Below are 18669 nucleotides of genomic sequence, written 5' to 3'. Positions count from 1 at the left end.
ATGTGAGCTCTCTCTTCCCTTCACTCCCAACTCTAGACAACTCCAAATGTCTGCAGTTTCAAAAAGAACTTTGCATCATATGAATAATACATGAATACATTTCCTCTGTAAAAATTAATATGATGCAGAAAAAAAAAAATGTTCCTATCACTCAATCCCACTTCTCCTTAGCTGTCTGTGTATACTTTCAGAACTTTTCTATTCATGAACATAGTTTTATATAATTTTGTTTTTAACATTCCTGGTATCATACTCTGTTTCATTCTGCAGTTTGTCTTGGGAAATCTATGTGGGCATAGTGCTGTTAATGCTACTTAGTATTCCACACTGTGGTTATACCACAGTGTATTAACTAACATTTCCCATTTTCCCACTGTTACAAACATTGACCATAATGAACATCCCTGTATGTGTCTCTGTGCACTTGGGTATTTCTCTAGAGCAGATACCAAAGAATAGAAGTGTCACATTAAAAGGATAAGTGTGTTTTACATTTTAAATAGATACCACCAAATTATTTTCCAAAATTTTAATATCACTTTACACCCTTACCAGGCATGATACTGCAATCAAACTGCATGCAGTTCTTTCTTCAGGTTAAGGCTTTTGGGCCAATGGAGCACCTTCAATTAAAATGCTAATTACTTTGGCAGGAGTAAGTATATCCTTAAAACCTGAAGATGAGTAATATAGGTTTAGGGGCAGTTTTGCTGGAAGCTGGAAAGACAGCAGGTCTATTGGACTTTCTAGGAAGTCAAGGAGTGGTCTGAAGACATAGGGTGCTGAGAGGTAGGAGTGGGGTGGTTAAAAAGATAACAGAGAGCTGCAAGATAACTTGCAACTGGGGAAGAGCTGGGGAAGCTGGAAGAAGAGTAGCAAAGAGCCATCACCCTTGCATCAGAATTAGGGGATATGGGGAAGCAGGATGTTGTATACTCTTATTCTTAATACCCCCTCCTCTACCCTGCCCCAAACTATTCCTTTATTTCTCCAAGAGCCTGATGTTGTGCATGTGCATGCTTATTTTACGATTCTCCTTGGGCAGTGTGTCAGCCTTTAGGGGAATTGATGGCTGGATAAGGATCTCAGCTCTCAGCCAAATTCTTTCCTGATAGATAATGATTTCTCAGACCACACAGGCATACAAAACGCTAACAAAACTGCTCACCCAGTCACGTTCCCAGTGGTCATCTATTCCACATGTAAATTTAATGAAAAGTTTCTGAGGATTTTTCCCCTTCCCAAAGCATTTTACAATCTTAGAATCCTAGATAAACATTTGTTTCATTCTCAAGAGCCTTTCTTACCTATTACAGAAGAAGAGGAAGAAGGAAAATTATTTTACAATCTGGTACATATGTTTTACTCTCTAACATTCAATTCATTTAATGAGTCAGTTCAATTTTGCAAAACAGAGTTTAAGACTGAATAACATTTTTTAAAAGTCAGATTTGGTAAATTCTTATTTATCAATAATAGGTTATTTTAACAGAAGTTTTAAATTTTCAACCAACCTGATTTTTTCCCTATCACTAGTGCAACTGACTGTATAGTCAAAATTTCTTCTAAGGTGGTGGCTCCCAAACTTTGCTGAACATCAGAATCATTGGGGAACATCTTAAAAATCCCCATACCCATCTCAAACCTCATATTAATTAAGTCAGAATGCCGGATGGTGGGATTCAGGCATCTGTAAACTACTGATCCAGTGGATAAGAGAGAACATTTTCTTGGTTTAAAAAATACAATTTCTAGGAGCTACACAACAATGGTACAGTTAAATATTTCAAATACTCTAAGTCTTTTCCTGTGACTAAAGAATGTCCATAATGCAATAGACGTATTGAACAATAATCTACAAAATGATACAATACAAATAAAATTTGCCAAATTAAGACTTTAAGTTCGGTGTTTGCTTATCAAATTATCGGGTGCAGAAAGAACATAAACCACCATGCTTTCTCGATATTTACTAGAAGTTTGCATGTTATAGATACAGTGACAGCATAGGCCTGCTTTACGGGCATAAGGAATGTATCCTTAATGAAATGTAGACAGACCCCTTAGTAACCAGCAGAGAGCAGTGAGGAGAACTTTATTAAGGATTTAAGGGAATTGGGGTTATTTCTGAGCCTCGGGGGTGGAGAGAAGTTACTGGAGAGAGCCTTATCTGCACCTGCATTTTGTCTGGCCATCCCTGCACTAATTTTACTTTTACTGCTCATACATACTTCTACTTCATTACTTTTAAAATCCTGAAGAATGCCCCAAAACTTAAGCTTCCTCTCGCCAGCTGATATGGGATTTGTGTCCCACCCAGATCAAAGAGCAAGCCTATTGCCAGACCTATTGCCGAGTGAGTCAGCACCTGAACCCTGCAAGAATGCATAGGAACTCCAGAGCTGCTCTCTCCTGGAGAGGGTGGGAGGGGATTTAAAAACCTGCAGCGGCTTGGGGGAGGGAGCTGTTTGCTGTTCTCTGTTTGGGGCAGTAACTCCAAACCTTCCTTGCTGAGCTGCTGTGTAGCTTTGATGAGGGCCTAGTGAAGTTGGTCTTTGCATTATATCTGGATGCACAACAGGAGAGTTCTGCTGCTGTTGTTTAGTAGCTCTTCTTCCTTTTTCCTTGGGTCTTTAAAGGGCATTTGTTATTCAAACACACCAGTTTGGTGTCTGCCCACCTTTACAGTAGCTATCTCACCTTTTTCCTGCTAGCACGTCATCCTCTCTGGGCTGAAGTCACCTGGTAAGACAGTGGTATGTGCCTTGAGTCTTCCTGATCTAATGAGACTAGAATTACCTAACAGTTCTAGGGCAATCCTTTGGGAGAAATAATCTTCGGCAGCTGAAGTTGTGTTGTGATAACACATCTTGGTCCATTGTGGTGAATCTTCACGAAAGCCCAGCAGGCAACTGGGCTTTCTGGGCAGGGGTTGTATGCTTTCTGCTCTGTTTCTCTCTTACTTTTCTTCCCTCTCTTGCGTTCTTATCTAACCTAGATTACCACTTCTTTTGTGAGCACTCCCTTTACCCTTCTTATTTCGCACTGCCACAGTAGTGGCACAATCTTATCTTTCAAAATAAACTGAAAGATAGAAGAGAGAACAAGTTTAAGTAAGTTCATCTCTAAAGAAACCTAGTGTTTTTAGCCTATGACTTCTAGGTGTAGAATTCCACCTTAAGATCCGACTACATTTTGAGTTTGATACAGGACCTGTCTGAAGCTTTGATTTGGCCTATTTGTGTGTTGTTGTTCTTGTCTGGTTGTTGCAAACAAACATTGCAAAAGTTTTCATGTTTGTGAAGGTAAAGAATTCTTGAAGGAAACCTAAAGTGGTTGATAATATTGTGTGATTTATATTTATTTTTGTCTAGGTAGGTGGATATCTTTTTTATTTACCTGAGAGTTGAACCCCTCGGCTTAAAAAGAACGTGCCATCGGGAGGACTGCCACAAGCATCTAATACCCACATGACTCACTTTACCTTGTGTCACAGCTTTTATCATTGTTAACAAGCTTAGTGTATTTTCTGTCTGGAACCTGCTTGTAAGTTCCCATAATCTTTCCACTGTGTTATAGGACTACCAACCAGACTCCCAGAAATCATGTTGGTAGGATCCCAGTCCTTTTCACCTGGAGGGCCCAATGGGATCATTAGAAGCCAGTCCTTCGCGGGTTTCAGTGGCCTTCAGGAAAGGCGATCCAGGTAAGTTCTGTGTGGTTCTCTCCTGGGTGCAGCTCAAGAAGGAAGTGAGCTTTGATGTTCTGGAGAGGGTCTGTGTGCATGTGGCCTCACCAAAACACACACACATACACACACACACACACACATGCTATTTTAATCTTTTTCATGGAAAAGATGTACCAAAAATTAAGTGCTGTAGTTTCTTTTCTGTCATCTAAAATTTCTCCTGCAAAGAAAATGGCTGAGGATTTAGGATAAGCTAGCTATATACATATAGACCTCTGCCTACCCCCATCCCTTCTTGAGACACATTTTCCATTGCATTCAGATTTTGGAGACTATGTTTGGTATGAAGTTATGCAGTGGATAAAGACTATGCTTCTGCAGATTGACTCTGGGAAGCAGATGCTATTCACACAAGAGTTGTGAAAGTTAGTTTGCTGGTTTCCTTGGGATCCCCTTTCATCCAAAACAGGACGTAAGGGAACCCAAGCAAAAATCACAGGTAGTGAAAGGTAACAGGTCATAACATCATCTTCAGTTTTTCTTACATGATAACGGTCCTACCCTCCGAGGAACCTTACTGGGCTTTAACCTATATTGTTCCATTTGGTGCACATGGTGATGGCAGAGGAGCCTAACTAGTAACCTACCTGAGAGGCACCCAGCAGGCACCTGCCAGACTCGGAGGTCACCAGATCAATGAGTGGTCTGGCCTCTCAATCTCCTAATCAGACCAGTCCTTTGGGTTCGAGTTATCAGGTGTTCATCTTGCCACTGCAAACTCCCTCCCTGCCACTAATGGTGATGTTGAATTTTTATGTTATACTTAATCATAATTTACTCCGTAAACACAAAGCTTTTAAAAATGCTGTCCGTCCAGTGACATGTGCTTTCCTTTAATGTCATATAGAATTAGCCGTTCGTCATGCTTATGGCTCCTTTTTAGGATTCTTTCACATCCTATTTGAATTTAATGCTTATACATGATATTGCATAGTGCACATGTTTTTTCTGTTGAATTATATACTTCTGCCTGTTCATTATTTCTGCCTGGGACTGTTTGTCCTTGGCTTCCTACAAGGTCTAGTGCAATGATACGTTTTCACTGAGAACACACATCACCAAGCTTCAATTCTGGGTAACCTCTGCCCAGCAAAGCTTTCAGATTTCAGCAGTTAACAAATCTAACACCAGGAAACGAAATGTAGGATGGCTCCGATCTGTCAATATACAAGGGAACGTTACCTTCCCCAGAGGACGCTCATCAAACACAAGATGATTAAAGAGGCACTTCTTTGGTCAAATCCTTTTGGATTCTCAGGGCTCACAATTTTTTCTTTTCTTTTTTTCCCCCATAGGTGTAATTCCTTCATTGAAAATTCCTCAGCTCTTAAGAAGCCTCAGGCCAAACTGAAGAAAATGCACAATTTAGGACACAAAAACAGCAACCTTCCCAAAGAGCCTCAGCCTAAAAGGGTGGAGGAGGTCTACAGGGCCTTGAAAAATGGACTTGAGTAAGAACATTCAACCTGATGTTGCAGTCCATAGAAAAAGAAAATCTGTTTCCTTTCTAAAATGGCCAGGGGGTCAGAGAAAAGCTAATCTTATGAGACCATTTTTAAAATGTCTATTTCTGTAGTAGGTATTTTATTCTTACACCATGATTGAGGGAGGCTTAAACAAATCCCAAGGATGTGAAATATGTTGGGGTTCCATATCACATCAGTAACATTGAAGGAGGCCTGAAACAGTAATCTGTTTATATTTAACTCCATACAGTATTGGATTTTCCTTAAACAATGGTGGACAGGTATATATCCATTCCAGAGACTGCTGAAGAAGGGTTCTGAAACCTCCCTGAGTCTATTGCAGGGATCGTTTGCCCAGAATAAAACTTCCCTCGTGTGCAGTGAGACATCCACATTCAGTGTTGTATATAACTAGACGGAAATCTGTGAACCCAGACCCAGGACTGACTCCATGGGCATCTTTCCCCTTTGCTCCCCATTGGACTTTCAGCCTGACAGGAGTTCTCCTTTTTGACCAGCTGGATAGTACCAGATGCAACTGCTAGAACTTTCAAAATGTTGAAAGACTAGAAAAAATATAAAGCCTCCTCCCCAGCTACAGAGCCAGGTTTAGATTCTCAATCCCCTTTCAGCAGGAAAAGGTCAGCAACAGCTCCGGATTCCAGGTAACAATCACAGAGTTCACGAGCATGGCTTGTCTTATCTTTGCAGTGAATATCTGGAGGTTCACCAGACAGAGCTGGACAAGTTGACAGCTCAGTTAAAAGATATGAAAAGAAACTCTCGCCTGGTAGGTACCATCCAGTCATTAGGACGTTAACACAGTGTTTTGTTGTTGTTGTTTTTTTTTTGGCTAAGTATCTTCTTTTACTGGATGGGAGTGGGGAGGAAAGTTTAAGAAGAGCAGATCGAGGCTGGCCAGTTTGCTTAGTTGGTATAGCATGGTGCTGATAACACCAAGGTCAAGGGTTCAAATCCCCATACCAGCCAGAAGCCAAAAAAAGGAAGAAAAGTAGACTGAAGGAACAAAGTACTGGCTGCATCCTGGTATGTATTTTAGAAGGAAGAAGAGGTTGAGTTTTCTTCTTAATGCTTTATTCTTAATACTTTTTAATATTTACCAGGCATGTTTATGCAGATAAACTTTATAATCAGGAAAAAATTTTTTTTAAAATCCCTATTACCCCCCATCCCAAATAATATAAGAAAATGAAAAATTGGAGTTTTCCCAGCATATTGTTAGTATGTACAGAATTTGGAACCAAGAACTTTTACTTTATCTCCAATTTTTTAAAGATGTAATAGGTCATGATGTCAGGGAGGGAAAAGAGAGAGACTCAAAGGTCTGAGAAGTTGAAGGAGTCCTTGCGCCAGTTTGATTACACATTGTATTGCAAATTTCCTCTTTCTAGGGAAAGTAAGGACTTGTCTGGTTGAAGAGGTGTCTACACTGTTTTAAAGGATTTTGTTCAGTTATAAATAATATTACACCTTAATGTTTCAAGGCATGAGAAAGCCCAAAAAAAGTCTACATACGTGTAGACTAGTGTGGAGTGGGACTGTCACCCTTTTGTTCTGGACACTCTCGGGAGTTTTCAGTGCAACCTAGAGAAAATTTCTCTTTGAGGGAAGCTATAGGTTAGCAGTTGTTGGCTTTTCCTTTTTTTAGAAGATGCAGTAAAATGTATGAGGGTGCTTCAGAAAGTTCATGGGAAGATTTGTATCATCTTGTAATTCCATTTTTCCATGAACTTTTTGAAGTACTCTTGTATAGCGTTTTTTCCCAAAGGCTTAGAGGTTAAAGGCTTTATCAAGGTTAAAAGATTTTATATTCTATTAATGTCAGAATATAAATAGCCCCGATCTATGTGGAACTCCTTGTGGGATGGCCTTCAGAGCTTTCGAATGACCTTGACATCCTCATTGGCTGCAAACTGTTGCTCCTTTGCAGAGTGACTGGACAGAGAGGCTTCCGCCAGGACCTAGTGTGCGTAAAAACCCTTCAGATGGGGCATGTGAGGATGGTGCACCCATTATACTGTGATATTGTGTGCACACAGGACATGAACTTGCTTTAAAAATAATCAGTGAAAAGCATTTCACCACCCTCGAGAACTCTTCTTAAATACCAATTTTATGTGTTTAAATAGCAGAGCAAGTATTTTTTTAACACACATATATATACCATTACTACATTTTATGTTAACACCATTTATTTTTAAAAATTTAAAAGGTGAACATGAATTTATGTGCCCCTCAGTATGTAGACACAGGAGAGCAATCTGTCGGAAGAGCTCAGAGCACATGAAAACCTTGAAACTCTGAAGGGGCAGAGAGGATTGGGTGTAATTCTTGGAAAGAGTGTAAGAAGATACTGGCTTTTAAAAATACTCTTACTGATATTGAAAATAACCTGTTGAAACTCCACATCCGTGAAAATAAATAAATAAAATAAAATAACCTGTATTTTTACTCTTTTAAAGAAAATGTCAAAGGGCCGGCCTGTGGCTCACCTGGGAGAGTGTGGTGCTGATAACAAACATCAAGGCCACGGGTTTGGATCCCTATATAGGGATGGCCGGTTAGCTCACTTGGGAGAGCGTGGTGCTGACAACACCAAGTCAAGGGTGAAGATCCCCTTACCGGTCATCTTTAAAAAAAAAAAAAGAAAGAAAATGTCAAAAAATCTAGTGGAACTTTGAGGAACTGATCATTATTTCACAAGTAATGTGGAAATGCAGGCTAGATTTCTCTGTTAATATTAGTAACAATTTTGTGGAAGATATGTTTTAATCAGATACTTCTTTTTTTATTTTAGGGTGTGCTGTATGACCTAGACAAGGTAAGTTATCATTCTATGTTGGGATGTTGCTCAGAAATAAAACTCTGCCTCCTTAAGTAGACATCAATGACAGACCCTCTTAGGAAGAGTAAAATCCTAGAGAACTGATGGTTTTCCTAATCCTGGAAAAATTCATGCTTTTTCTGATAAGAATGATAAAAGAACTTTGATCTACAATAAAGTGTTTAAGGTGATTTCTGTAAAAATGCCACCAGGTTATAGAGTTTCTGATTGTTTTCATAAGTTTAAGAACTTCCCAAGTATTTGGAGGTCCTAAACTGTGTTGTTTCTAAATATTAACTACTATATTTTAATCAAATCTAAAACTTTTTTGATTGGAAAATATACCATTATTTTATGTGCCACTAAGAAAAAAAAAATGATTCCAGTTAAACTCTGATGGTTCTTTCTTTCCACTTATAATTTGTACTTTATACTTCCTGATAAAACTCTAATAGGCTATTTAGAAGTAGCGGGTTTTTTTTTTCTTTCCTTTTTTTTTTGTTGCATATGCTACTGTTCTTTCCATGCCTTTCTGTATACAGAATAACTTTATCTAAATGCTAAATCATGCTATATTCTTTTTGAAGATATTTTAAAGGGCAATTAAATTAAATACATGTAATAACAATAATGTTCATAACTCAAAGAGATGACATGTGAACAACTATGATTACCTTTGAGCATGCACAGGCAGCTGTCTGTCATTTGGCCAGTAGCAATTATAAAATGCACTCCAATTTCAGAGACAATAAAATCTGAAGAAAAAACAGACATCTTAGAACAGAAAATTATATTATTATGAAGAAATTTAAATATACTCCAATGTGATACTGTCCTGCTAGAATTCTGATGAATTCCATTTGATAGGCCTCCCTTGATACTAAATTGCAAGGATTTCAAAAACTAACTCAAGTTCATCTCTCAGAATATTTTTTAAAAATATTTTCTGAATTGATATTAGAGAATCTTTAAAATAACAACAGAAATTGGAGGGCAGGGGAAATATTTAGCATTTTCTGGTACTTTTGAGTATGAGATAATAAAAAAGATATTCTCACAAGCCTAAATCAATTGAACTGGAAATGGCTTCATTTTTTCAAACTTATTCTTTTAATTTCAGCAAATTAAAACCATTGAAAGATACATGAGACGCCTGGAGTTTCACATCAGTAAGGTAACTGAAGTCCCTGTTGTCTTTGCCTCTGTTTTTCAGTTCTCAGGGACCTATCAATACACCTTTGACTTGAGCGTAGCATCCACAGAGAATAGAGAATGGAGAATTTCTAATCTAAAATAAGATAAGCTGATTAGCAGTTAAGGCCTCCAACAGGTAGTAAAGATGGAGGAATAAGAACGGAAAGCCTGATCGTCTAGCACAGTTGGTTCTCTACTTCAGTCCCACATCTATTGAGTGCTTTCTGCACGGTATGCATGGTGCCTGTTGGAGGGCTTGTAGCCTCAGTGATGGATGGGTAGAGATGAGATTGAACCAAACTGACCCCACAAAAAACTTCATACTTGCCTAATTTTACCCTCTGGTCCTATATACATCTTGGTATTTCAAATACTTAAAGACAGTTGTCGTTGTGCCTCCCTAATTTTTCTCAAGCTCTTGATTCCTTCCCCATTTGGCGTGGTTTCCAAGTGCTTTTTCATCCCCATTGCCCCTAGATGTGCACCAATTTGTCAGGTCCCTGACATCTAGCCATGAACCCTGTAAATAGGTCGGTGATGGTCCAACCAGCCTAGTGTGGAGTGAGACTCTCACCCTCCCTGTTCTGGACACGATGAGGAATTTCTTGTGCAACCTAGAGACTATTTCCCTTTGGGGACAGCTAAACCCCATACCATTAGCAATTCCTGTTCCCATCCATACCTGTCAGCCTCTCTTCCAAGTGGAGAGACTGGGGGTTTTAGCAGATCTCTCTACTAGAAGTCAGAAGCCTGGGGTTCTAGTCCCAGCTCTGCCACAGACTCAATGGTTATGTCGTTGGCTGTGTGGACTTGGCTTTCCACTCTGTGAAATGGGCTGGGAAGGTACATGTATTCAATCTAGATGGTCCTAAGAATCCTTTCCAGTTTAAAATTCTGTGGTGATTTATATGTATGTATAGACATGTGTATGCTACTGCTTTTGTACATTCTCACTTTGACAGATATTTATTACATATGCAAATCTGAAATTGCTCCTATTTCTGTTAAACTCAGTAAATAAAACAATGACATTCATCAGAAGGTATTTGTGTGACAAGAAATCTTTCACAATTTATTCTGTTTAGTTCAAAAGATTGGCTAGAAAACAAAATCAATATTAGGAAGGGGGTATTTATTCATCTTGTACCCACTGTTGTTTAATACAACAAGCCTAATGGTTTTTAAAGGTTAGCGGTACTGTATGTGCAGCACCTTATGCACAGGAGGCCTAACAAAATATATGTAACTGAATGAGTCAATTAATCAGTTTATTTGATGAAAACCACTGCTGACTTATAGGAAAGACAAATATTTGCCAACAAACGGGCCAGTTTCTACTCAGATGGATACATAGGTATCCTTTGTCCTAAAGTTTAACTCCATTTGGCTAGGATGGTTTGATATTTGGGGGGGTGGGGAGGACAATGAAGAGAGACTATTTGGCAAACAGTTTGCAAAACAGGAAGATAGAGCCTTCCATACAAAAGTGCGCTCTGCCAGATCAAGGAGAGGGACTGTGTTATAAGGCAAAAGTTTCCACCCAGGTTCCCACTCAGGTCCTTTGTACAAATGAGGGATTCAGTCTCGCTCAGTCATAGGTTGGTATTTAAGTGAAAACAAATAATAAACTTTTCTTTCAATGGAAAGTAATGGATTAAGTCATTACAACTGTATTAATGGTCCAGTGAGCACTCTTTCCTTGTTGAGAGGATTACAGTCTCAGAAACTTTGGAGTACCCAATGCAGGGGAAACGTTTGAAGGGGCAGTTTCCCAAAAGACCACATGTGTGAAACAGCCTGGCCTGCTTTGGAAGAGGTATTGGCACTTGTGTTTCTAAACACTGCAGTGTTTAGAAACACAGGTGGGGATCCTTTGCATCAGAACAATCTGCAATGTTTAAAATTCCAGATTCCTGGCTCAGCCCTAACCCATTGAATCAGCACCTCAGAATGGGGCCTGGGCATCAGCATTTATCAAGCTCACCAGGTGAGTCTTAGGTTAGTTTTAAAGTAGGGACATCATGGTTCGTGCCAGTACCAACCAAACGATTTTATCAGCATTTATGCCACCCCTTGAGTCTTACACTTCAGAGATAAATTCTTTGACCCTGAAGACAAAAGACTCTTCTTTTCAGTTTGGGAATTCATCTCAACAAAGTTGAGTGAATTGTTAAAGTAAATCGCAACTACGAATCTTTTAACCAAGAGAATAACTTTCTTTCTCTTCATGTTCACATTCTAAGCTAAGTGTCATGGATGTTTGAACAGAGAAAGCAATTATGGAATATTACAGTACTCTAATAGGTTAGTAGTATGCTTTTTAGTGAGCAGCCAAAAATTTGCCTTCAGAACAAAAGTAGAATCTTAAACTGTAAATCCAGTATATGCATCTCCATCGTCTTCTGGATCTACAGCTTAAGCCTCTTTTTTGAGGGAACGAAGTTTGTACTGAAATGAAAATTCAAATAGTCCCATTTGGTAATTTTCTCCCAGAAGCAATAGGTTTTATTTGCTTCTGCCAATGCCTGGTGATAGTGTCCTTTGTTATATGCCTGAAGATTCCTATAGTTCACTGTGGTTGGTTTAGTGTGTTGATAACTGAAGATAGTACAAGACTATAGAAATAAATATCATCAGGAATAACTTTAGAACAGGTTTTCTCATCCTCAGCACTATTGATATGTTGGGATAAGTCTTCGCCATGGGGGCTGTCATCTGCCTTATGGGATATTTAGCAGCATCTCTGACCTCTCCCACTAGATGCCAGTAGACCCCTGGGAGTCAAAATCACCTTGGGTTGATTGAGAATTACTGCCTTAGAAGCATTCAGCGATTATCAGGCTTATGTGATAAAGATAATCAGTAGTCCTTTGAAAGGGATATATTATTATTTAGAAGCATGAGTGTAGAGATGTATAGGAAAAAAGTTCATTTATACTGCTTTGATTATTTTTTAAAATTGTGGTATAGTTTACATACAAAAGAGTTCACAGTTTTCTTAAGTGGACATTGTGATAAGTTTTGACAATTGTCATTTCACGCTAATTTTAAGAATAACTTAATACCTTTATTTTCTCTCTGTTGTTGAGCCAAGACTTTACAAAAATTGTTTTCAATAAATAGCCCCAAGTTCTTAAAAAAAAAAAAATACTGGATTTGGATGTGTAAATATCACCTTTTGACAATACCTCTTAAAATGAAGTGGTAATAGCCAGTTATACTGCAAAGTTTTTGCCTTGGTGTGAAACTGCATAAACTCTTCCAGTGTTTGCTCATATGTAGAAAGCTCTCATCTTGTCTTCATTGTCCAGTTCTTGACTCACACCGTCCACCAGTAGATCAACTAAATCATACAAGGATCATTTTCAACAATTCCAATGATAACCTCAAAAAAATGCATGAGAGTCATTTTCACTTTGTGTAATTTGAAAACAGGATCAAAGTGAAATCTGTTTTGAGACAGAAAATGGGTCATAATGACTAAAATGAAAATAACTGGTATCTGTCTAAAAGAATAACACTCCTACAAGATTCTCCTTGTTGAGGTCAGAAACAAAGTACCTTAAGCATGTAACAGAGACCTATGTAACTTCTTTCAATCGTGACAAATATTTATATCTCTGTCTTTCCTGTTTTGATTTTGGCAGGTAGATGAACTCTATGAAGCTTACTGTATCCAAAGACGCCTCCAAGATGGTGCCAGCAAAATGAAGCAAGCCTTTGCAAATTCCCCTGCCAGCAAGGCTGCCCGAGAGAGTCTGTCAGAGATCAATCGGAGCTACAAAGAGTACACAGAGGTACAACCTGCTAATCTGCTTAGTTGCTGGGTGCCACCTGACCTGATCTGAATTGTTGGTCATGGCCTTGAACCAGGCGAACAGCAGCCCACAACCTCATTTCACTCTCTAGAGAGATAAGTTTTACTGTTAGCCTCAAAAAAATGCAAGGCAGGCAATCAGTGGAATTGTTTGAAGTGAATGAGTAAGACACAGTGCCCTGATTTGTGTCATTTAAACACACATTCAAATATTTGAGTGTACAATCTAATCTAGCTTTATCCTTGGAAGTTGAACAGACCCTGTGGTTAATACAACTGTTCTGGATGTCAGTGCTAGATATTAAGTAATCCTCCTGATTACAATTTTTTTAATCATAAGAACATCTTATCTTAAAGGACACAAGATAAAAAACCATGAACAGAAGTGTGCTTTCCTGGTTTCTGACTCTCTGGGGCCCAAGCATCTGACACAAAGAGGTCTTCACTCCTCCTGGGATCACCTAATACCAACGTGTTTGATGAAATGACTGAATTATTAAAGCAGCACTTCTCACTATCCCATGAGTCTTTATTCAGAGATCAAATTTCATGACTGAAGTCATCGGCCTGATGAGGGTCTGTTGGACAATTCCCAGAGCTGAGCATCTGTCAGCTCTGGGACTGGAGGGACCTCTTAGATGACTTTCAGCAGGATCACTTTGTGCATATACTGCAGTGTTGCCTGTTGTCTGAAACAAGTTTGTCTCTTTTCATAACCTAAAACAGGGCTTCTTTACCTAAGTTCCCCTTTTCAGAATAATGTTTCTTTAATGCATAAAATAAAACACATAGTCATTCAAGGGAAACAAATTATTTTGCAATATGGTTATTTCAAAGTTGTCAATACAGTTGTCAAAATATTTTAAGAGTCAATTGTGTGATGTGTTTTGCTGCTGCTTCATGCACGCACCAAATTACAAGATCTAGCAGTGGCTCTAATAACTACTGAATTTCAAAGTAGTGAAAACTATAAATGATTTTTTAAAGTTCTCTGCAACAAATGATGTAATATGAACATATATATGATTTCTATCAGTGTCAAAGTCACCCATGTTACTAATACTACTGTGGCTTGTTTTCTACATTTGTGATACATGGGCATGCTAAGTTTTAGTTAGAGGTTAGTGAAAATAAAGATGTGACTGTTCCTACCCCCCACCCCATCCAAGTTTACGGACCCACAGTTTGGGAATCCATAGTTTAGAAGCAGCCCCAGTTCATTAGACCTCATTTCTACAGATCTCTGAAATCAAAAGAGCAGTTTCCGATTATAGAGGCTGTGCATAGTACACAAGCAGATAACTGATCAGCAGTACGCAGGAGCTACATGTTCTGGAACATTCGCAGGTCGTTTCAAAAATAGCCACCCTTGGTCAATGCCAGGACATGGCATCCTGACTTTGCTCACAAATTCAAAGATGTAGAGTGCAATTTCAGCAAGAGGAAGGGCTGTCTTAGAGAAGATAGAAGTCAGGACTTCTGCAGCTTCGTACCTCACCTGACATCAGCAGGTTTTGAAAAATGCGGGTTTAGGGCAAGATGGCTTGGGGCACTTTTGCACGTGCATCAATGGCTGCATGGGTGAAAGGAAAGAAAATTTTGACCATGGATGTCCTCAGCTTTTAATCCAGCTGCCCCCCAAGTTCTTCAAAGGCACTGGTAGCAATCTTGATATGCACAATAAAATAGTTGCTATTTCTGGAAACTGTAATTCACTCCTTCACAAAGATACCCAGTGCTCTGAGGAAGTAAATTTGTTTACAATACTGAGACTTTTGTCCAAAGCTTTCAAGCTACACAGAGCTCAAACTTCAGGAAGTTTTTCCCAGCTTCGATAAACTATTTGAGGTGCTGTGGATTGGAAAAGGCAATGTTATCTTCTTTGCATTCCATGAAAGTGATCATTTGAGCAGAACAAAGGAACAAATGAGAATCAGAACCTCTAGCCTTACAAATCAATCCTGAGGTCCTCTGCATACAAAGTCCCAGTGGAAGCAATACCTGTCAGTGCTGACCCAGCTGGCCATGCTTTCGTCAGAGCAGCCAGCCCCGACTCTCCAGCCTTGATGGAGGCTGACTACTGAGGAAGAAGCCTGCAGGTGCTGCCCTGGGGGCTTCGATGAAGACTGCTGCTTAGTATGGAGAGGTGGCATCCAAAGTTTAAGCTGGTGGAGGTGCAGAAGGGTATCTGTGGGGATGGCCCCTGACCACAGCACTTTTCCTTTTGATTTCTAACTCCGAGTGCTCTATTTAGGTCCTCAGATACTGAGGAAGTAGGCTGGGGGTGGTTATGTGTCTAACCGCATGTGCAGATGGTGTTGCTGCTTCTGCCTCTGCTGGGCATTAGAGTGAGGAAAGGACCTTTGTCAGACCCAGGAATCATTTTGGGGGTGCTGTGGCATCCCAGCAGGAAGTCTCATTCACGTTAGCAGAATTGAGCCCCTGTGCTCTTTTTGCCCCAAATTTTTATTAAGAAAAATTTTAAACCTACAGAAAAGTTGCAAGGCTAGCATATTAAACACTATATATCTTTATCTAGATTTATCAATTACATTTTCCTATACTGGCCTTTTCTCCCTGTCATCTGCTCAATTCAACCCCCAACCCCAGTCATTTGACAGTACATGGCAGACATGATGACATTTCACCCCATAAATATTTTAGCATGGAATTGACAAGTAAAAGTAGTGTATACCCGTGGCGCTCACAACACCAAGTCAAGGGTTAGTATCCCCATACCGGTCAATTTAAAAAAAAAAAAGTAGTGTATACCTATGGTGTACAACATGATGTTTTGAAATACTTATACATTATGGAAAGGCTAAATCAAGCTATTTAACATATAGCATGCTCTCTTGATAGTAACCTATGTAACGTGCATCTGCATAACCACACGCAATTATCACAACTAAGAAAATGAACAATCATCCTATAGAATTATATAATATCTAGTCTATTTGCAAATTTCCCAATAATGTCTTTTGTAACTACTTTAGTTCATTTGCTTGTCTTTCACATCGGGACATAATCAAAGTTAAGGCGTTGCATTTGGTTGTTATCTCTTTAGACTGTTTATCTAGAATTTTTTTTCTCCATGATACTGCTTTTTTTAGAGTCCAGGGCAGTCCTTATACAATTTCCCACATTCCAGATTTGTCTGACTATTTTTGATGTAATTTAAATTGTTCTTCTATGCCCTAAATTTCCTGCACACTAATAGAAGGCTTGCTTAGACTCAGGTTAAACGTTTTGTCAAAAATGTTTCATAGGCTGTGCCGTGCAATTCATTGCAAACAGGTCAGTGCCTCCTGATGTTGGTGCAATGGTTGTCTGCTGCTTTTAAAATGTCATGTGTTTTGAGCTGTTGTGTGAATGCAGGCTGGCTCTAATGCTCATCTCCTGTCCTCTTCCCAGAATATGTGCACCATTGAAGCGGAGCTAGAGAATCTGCTGGGGGAATTCTCCATCAGGATGAAAGGTATTCTTTTCCCTGTTCTGAGTGAGTGTGGAGCCATCTCCACAGAGCTCCTTGAAGTCTGAGAGTGCACAAACTTTTTAATTTTTTTTTCAAAGACGTTGTGCCACCTACTCTCCACCCTCCTCACCTATGTTGATTTATTGATGCTTCTCGTCCTGAAAAGATATATTCATTATGCTTAAAAAATATATTTATCATGACAGAATCTTAAACATACACAAAAGTGGAGAGAACGTTACAATGAATCCCCGTAAGCCCATCACCTAGATTTGATAATGAGCAAGATTTTGCCACATTTGCTTCATCTGTTTTTTTTTTCTTTGTTTTTCCTTTGATGAAATAGAAGTCTTTGGTGACACAAAACCCAGATATGTCAGTGTGCCCCTGTGTACTTCAATATGCATCCCTGAAGGAATAGGGCCATCTTCTTACATAACCACAATGCTAAGTACTGTCACCTTATCACATCTAATGAAATTAATAAGCCTTTATTATTAACCCATCCTTATCAAATGTCCCCAGTTGTCTCAAGAATGCTATGTACAGTTGGTTGGTTCAAATGAGGATCCAAACAAAGTCCATGCATTATAATTGGTTGATAGGTATATCTTTCAGATTTCCTTTAACCTAAAATAAACTCCTCTCTCCTTTCTTTCCTATCATTGGCCATTGTTATACAGAATGTCCACATTCTTAACTTGTTTGTTGGCTTCTTTGTGGTGTCAGTGGTTTCTGTAAACTACCTACCAATTTGTTATCTCAGTGTTAAACCCGCAGAGGGCTGTGCCTTTCTCTCTCTTTTTCCCAGTGCCTTTCTGGTGTTTATTCCAGAAAGTTAAAATCTAGAAGCAGTATTGATTTATACCACAGCACCTTCAAAATAAAAAGGAAGTCTGGTTTTAGAAAATGGAGCATGCCCCAGGTGTTGTGAGATTCACAGCCCAATGGCCAGGCAGGGCTGTCAAATAAGCAGCAAGTTCATTTCTCTTTCAAGTTCTGGTCCATTTGACTGCAGCAAAGAGGTCTGGTGCTTATGTATCTCTTTTTTTGAGGTTTCTTAGCAGCTTGATCCCTGGGTTGCTAATGGGAATTTAATCACCCTCTTGTCTACTTTCTGCAATTAAGGGAGTAAAAAAAGGGATACTTTTTTTAAAAAGTGCTCAACGGGAGAGCTTCATTTTCAAATGAGTCATCTAACTCTGGAGGGAAATTATTCTGTCAAGTACTGTGCACAACATGTGAGAGCCTCTCTGAATGAGTATAGCTAGAATTAAAATGACCTTGACCCTCAGTTTCCCAAATGGCTGTATTCATCTCTTCCAAGAGATGTGGTAGAGAATCAGTTTGGTTTTCGGTGTTAAATCTCAACATTTACCACCGAGTCAGGCATCTGGCTTTTTCAGGTTTTTAGGTCCATTCTCTTTATTTTGAATCCTCACCTGAGTCAGCGGTTCCAAAACCACTCAGGCCCTGCCCCCACCGCAGCAAGTCAGAATCCATAGTTGCAGGGTGGGGCTCTGGAATTTTTTTTTTTTTTTTTTTTTAACTCAGGATGATTCTATCAGCAGCCTGATTCTGGAAAGCAACTGCGCTGGATCAGCAGCGTTCAGCAGATTTCCCTTTACTTCCCACAACACTCAGGCACCACCCATGTAGACTAGCAGAGTTGTACTAGAGTCTTGAAGCCTAAGAAAAATTCAAATCACGTCTTATCACTGTCAATACAAAGAGTACCATATTTTCCCTGTTTTTGATATTCACTATTGTTGAATGCATCTATTTTGGGTGGGTCAGTAATTTCCCATTTTATAGATGGAAATAGGGGTCCAGAGAGGTTAAATGACTTGTCCCAGAAATCACACAGTGAGTTAAATCAAATTTGAAACTGCATTCCAGGGCTCTAGGCTCCTAACGTACTCCCACCCGCAACCCCACATTATGAGGAAAGCACTAACAGAGCTGAGCAGATACCATAAACCATTGCTCAGAGAATGGTCTCTCCTGATCCTCTTCAACCTAGCACACAGGCACCCCGGGAGTGCAGCAGGAAGAAAGGGACAGCCCATCCACCAGATCTGGAGCCTCAGACCTGGTGGTCAGTGAGGGGATGATGTTGGG

At 39.4% G+C, this 18669-nt stretch overlaps 1 protein-coding gene across 2 annotated transcripts in view; it reads left to right on the top strand.

The window, feature by feature from the left end:
- Nucleotides 1-18669, top strand: part of RIPOR2 (RHO family interacting cell polarization regulator 2) — an 80272-nt gene that overhangs the window by 24169 nt on the left and 37434 nt on the right. For both annotated transcript variants that reach the window (XM_063096446.1, XM_063096447.1), the window contains exons 2-8: nt 3580-3706; nt 5047-5202; nt 5929-6007; nt 8036-8059; nt 9183-9236; nt 12904-13053; nt 16488-16551. In XM_063096446.1, the coding sequence (XP_062952516.1) occupies nt 3580-3706; nt 5047-5202; nt 5929-6007; nt 8036-8059; nt 9183-9236; nt 12904-13053; nt 16488-16551 (654 nt within the window). The remainder of the gene's footprint in view (nt 1-3579; nt 3707-5046; nt 5203-5928; nt 6008-8035; nt 8060-9182; nt 9237-12903; nt 13054-16487; nt 16552-18669) is intronic.

Source organism: Cynocephalus volans, chromosome 5, assembly GCF_027409185.1.
Source record: "Cynocephalus volans isolate mCynVol1 chromosome 5, mCynVol1.pri, whole genome shotgun sequence".
Taxonomy (NCBI): Eukaryota; Metazoa; Chordata; class Mammalia; order Dermoptera; family Cynocephalidae; genus Cynocephalus; species Cynocephalus volans.
This window is presented reverse-complemented; position numbering and strand designations above follow the sequence as displayed.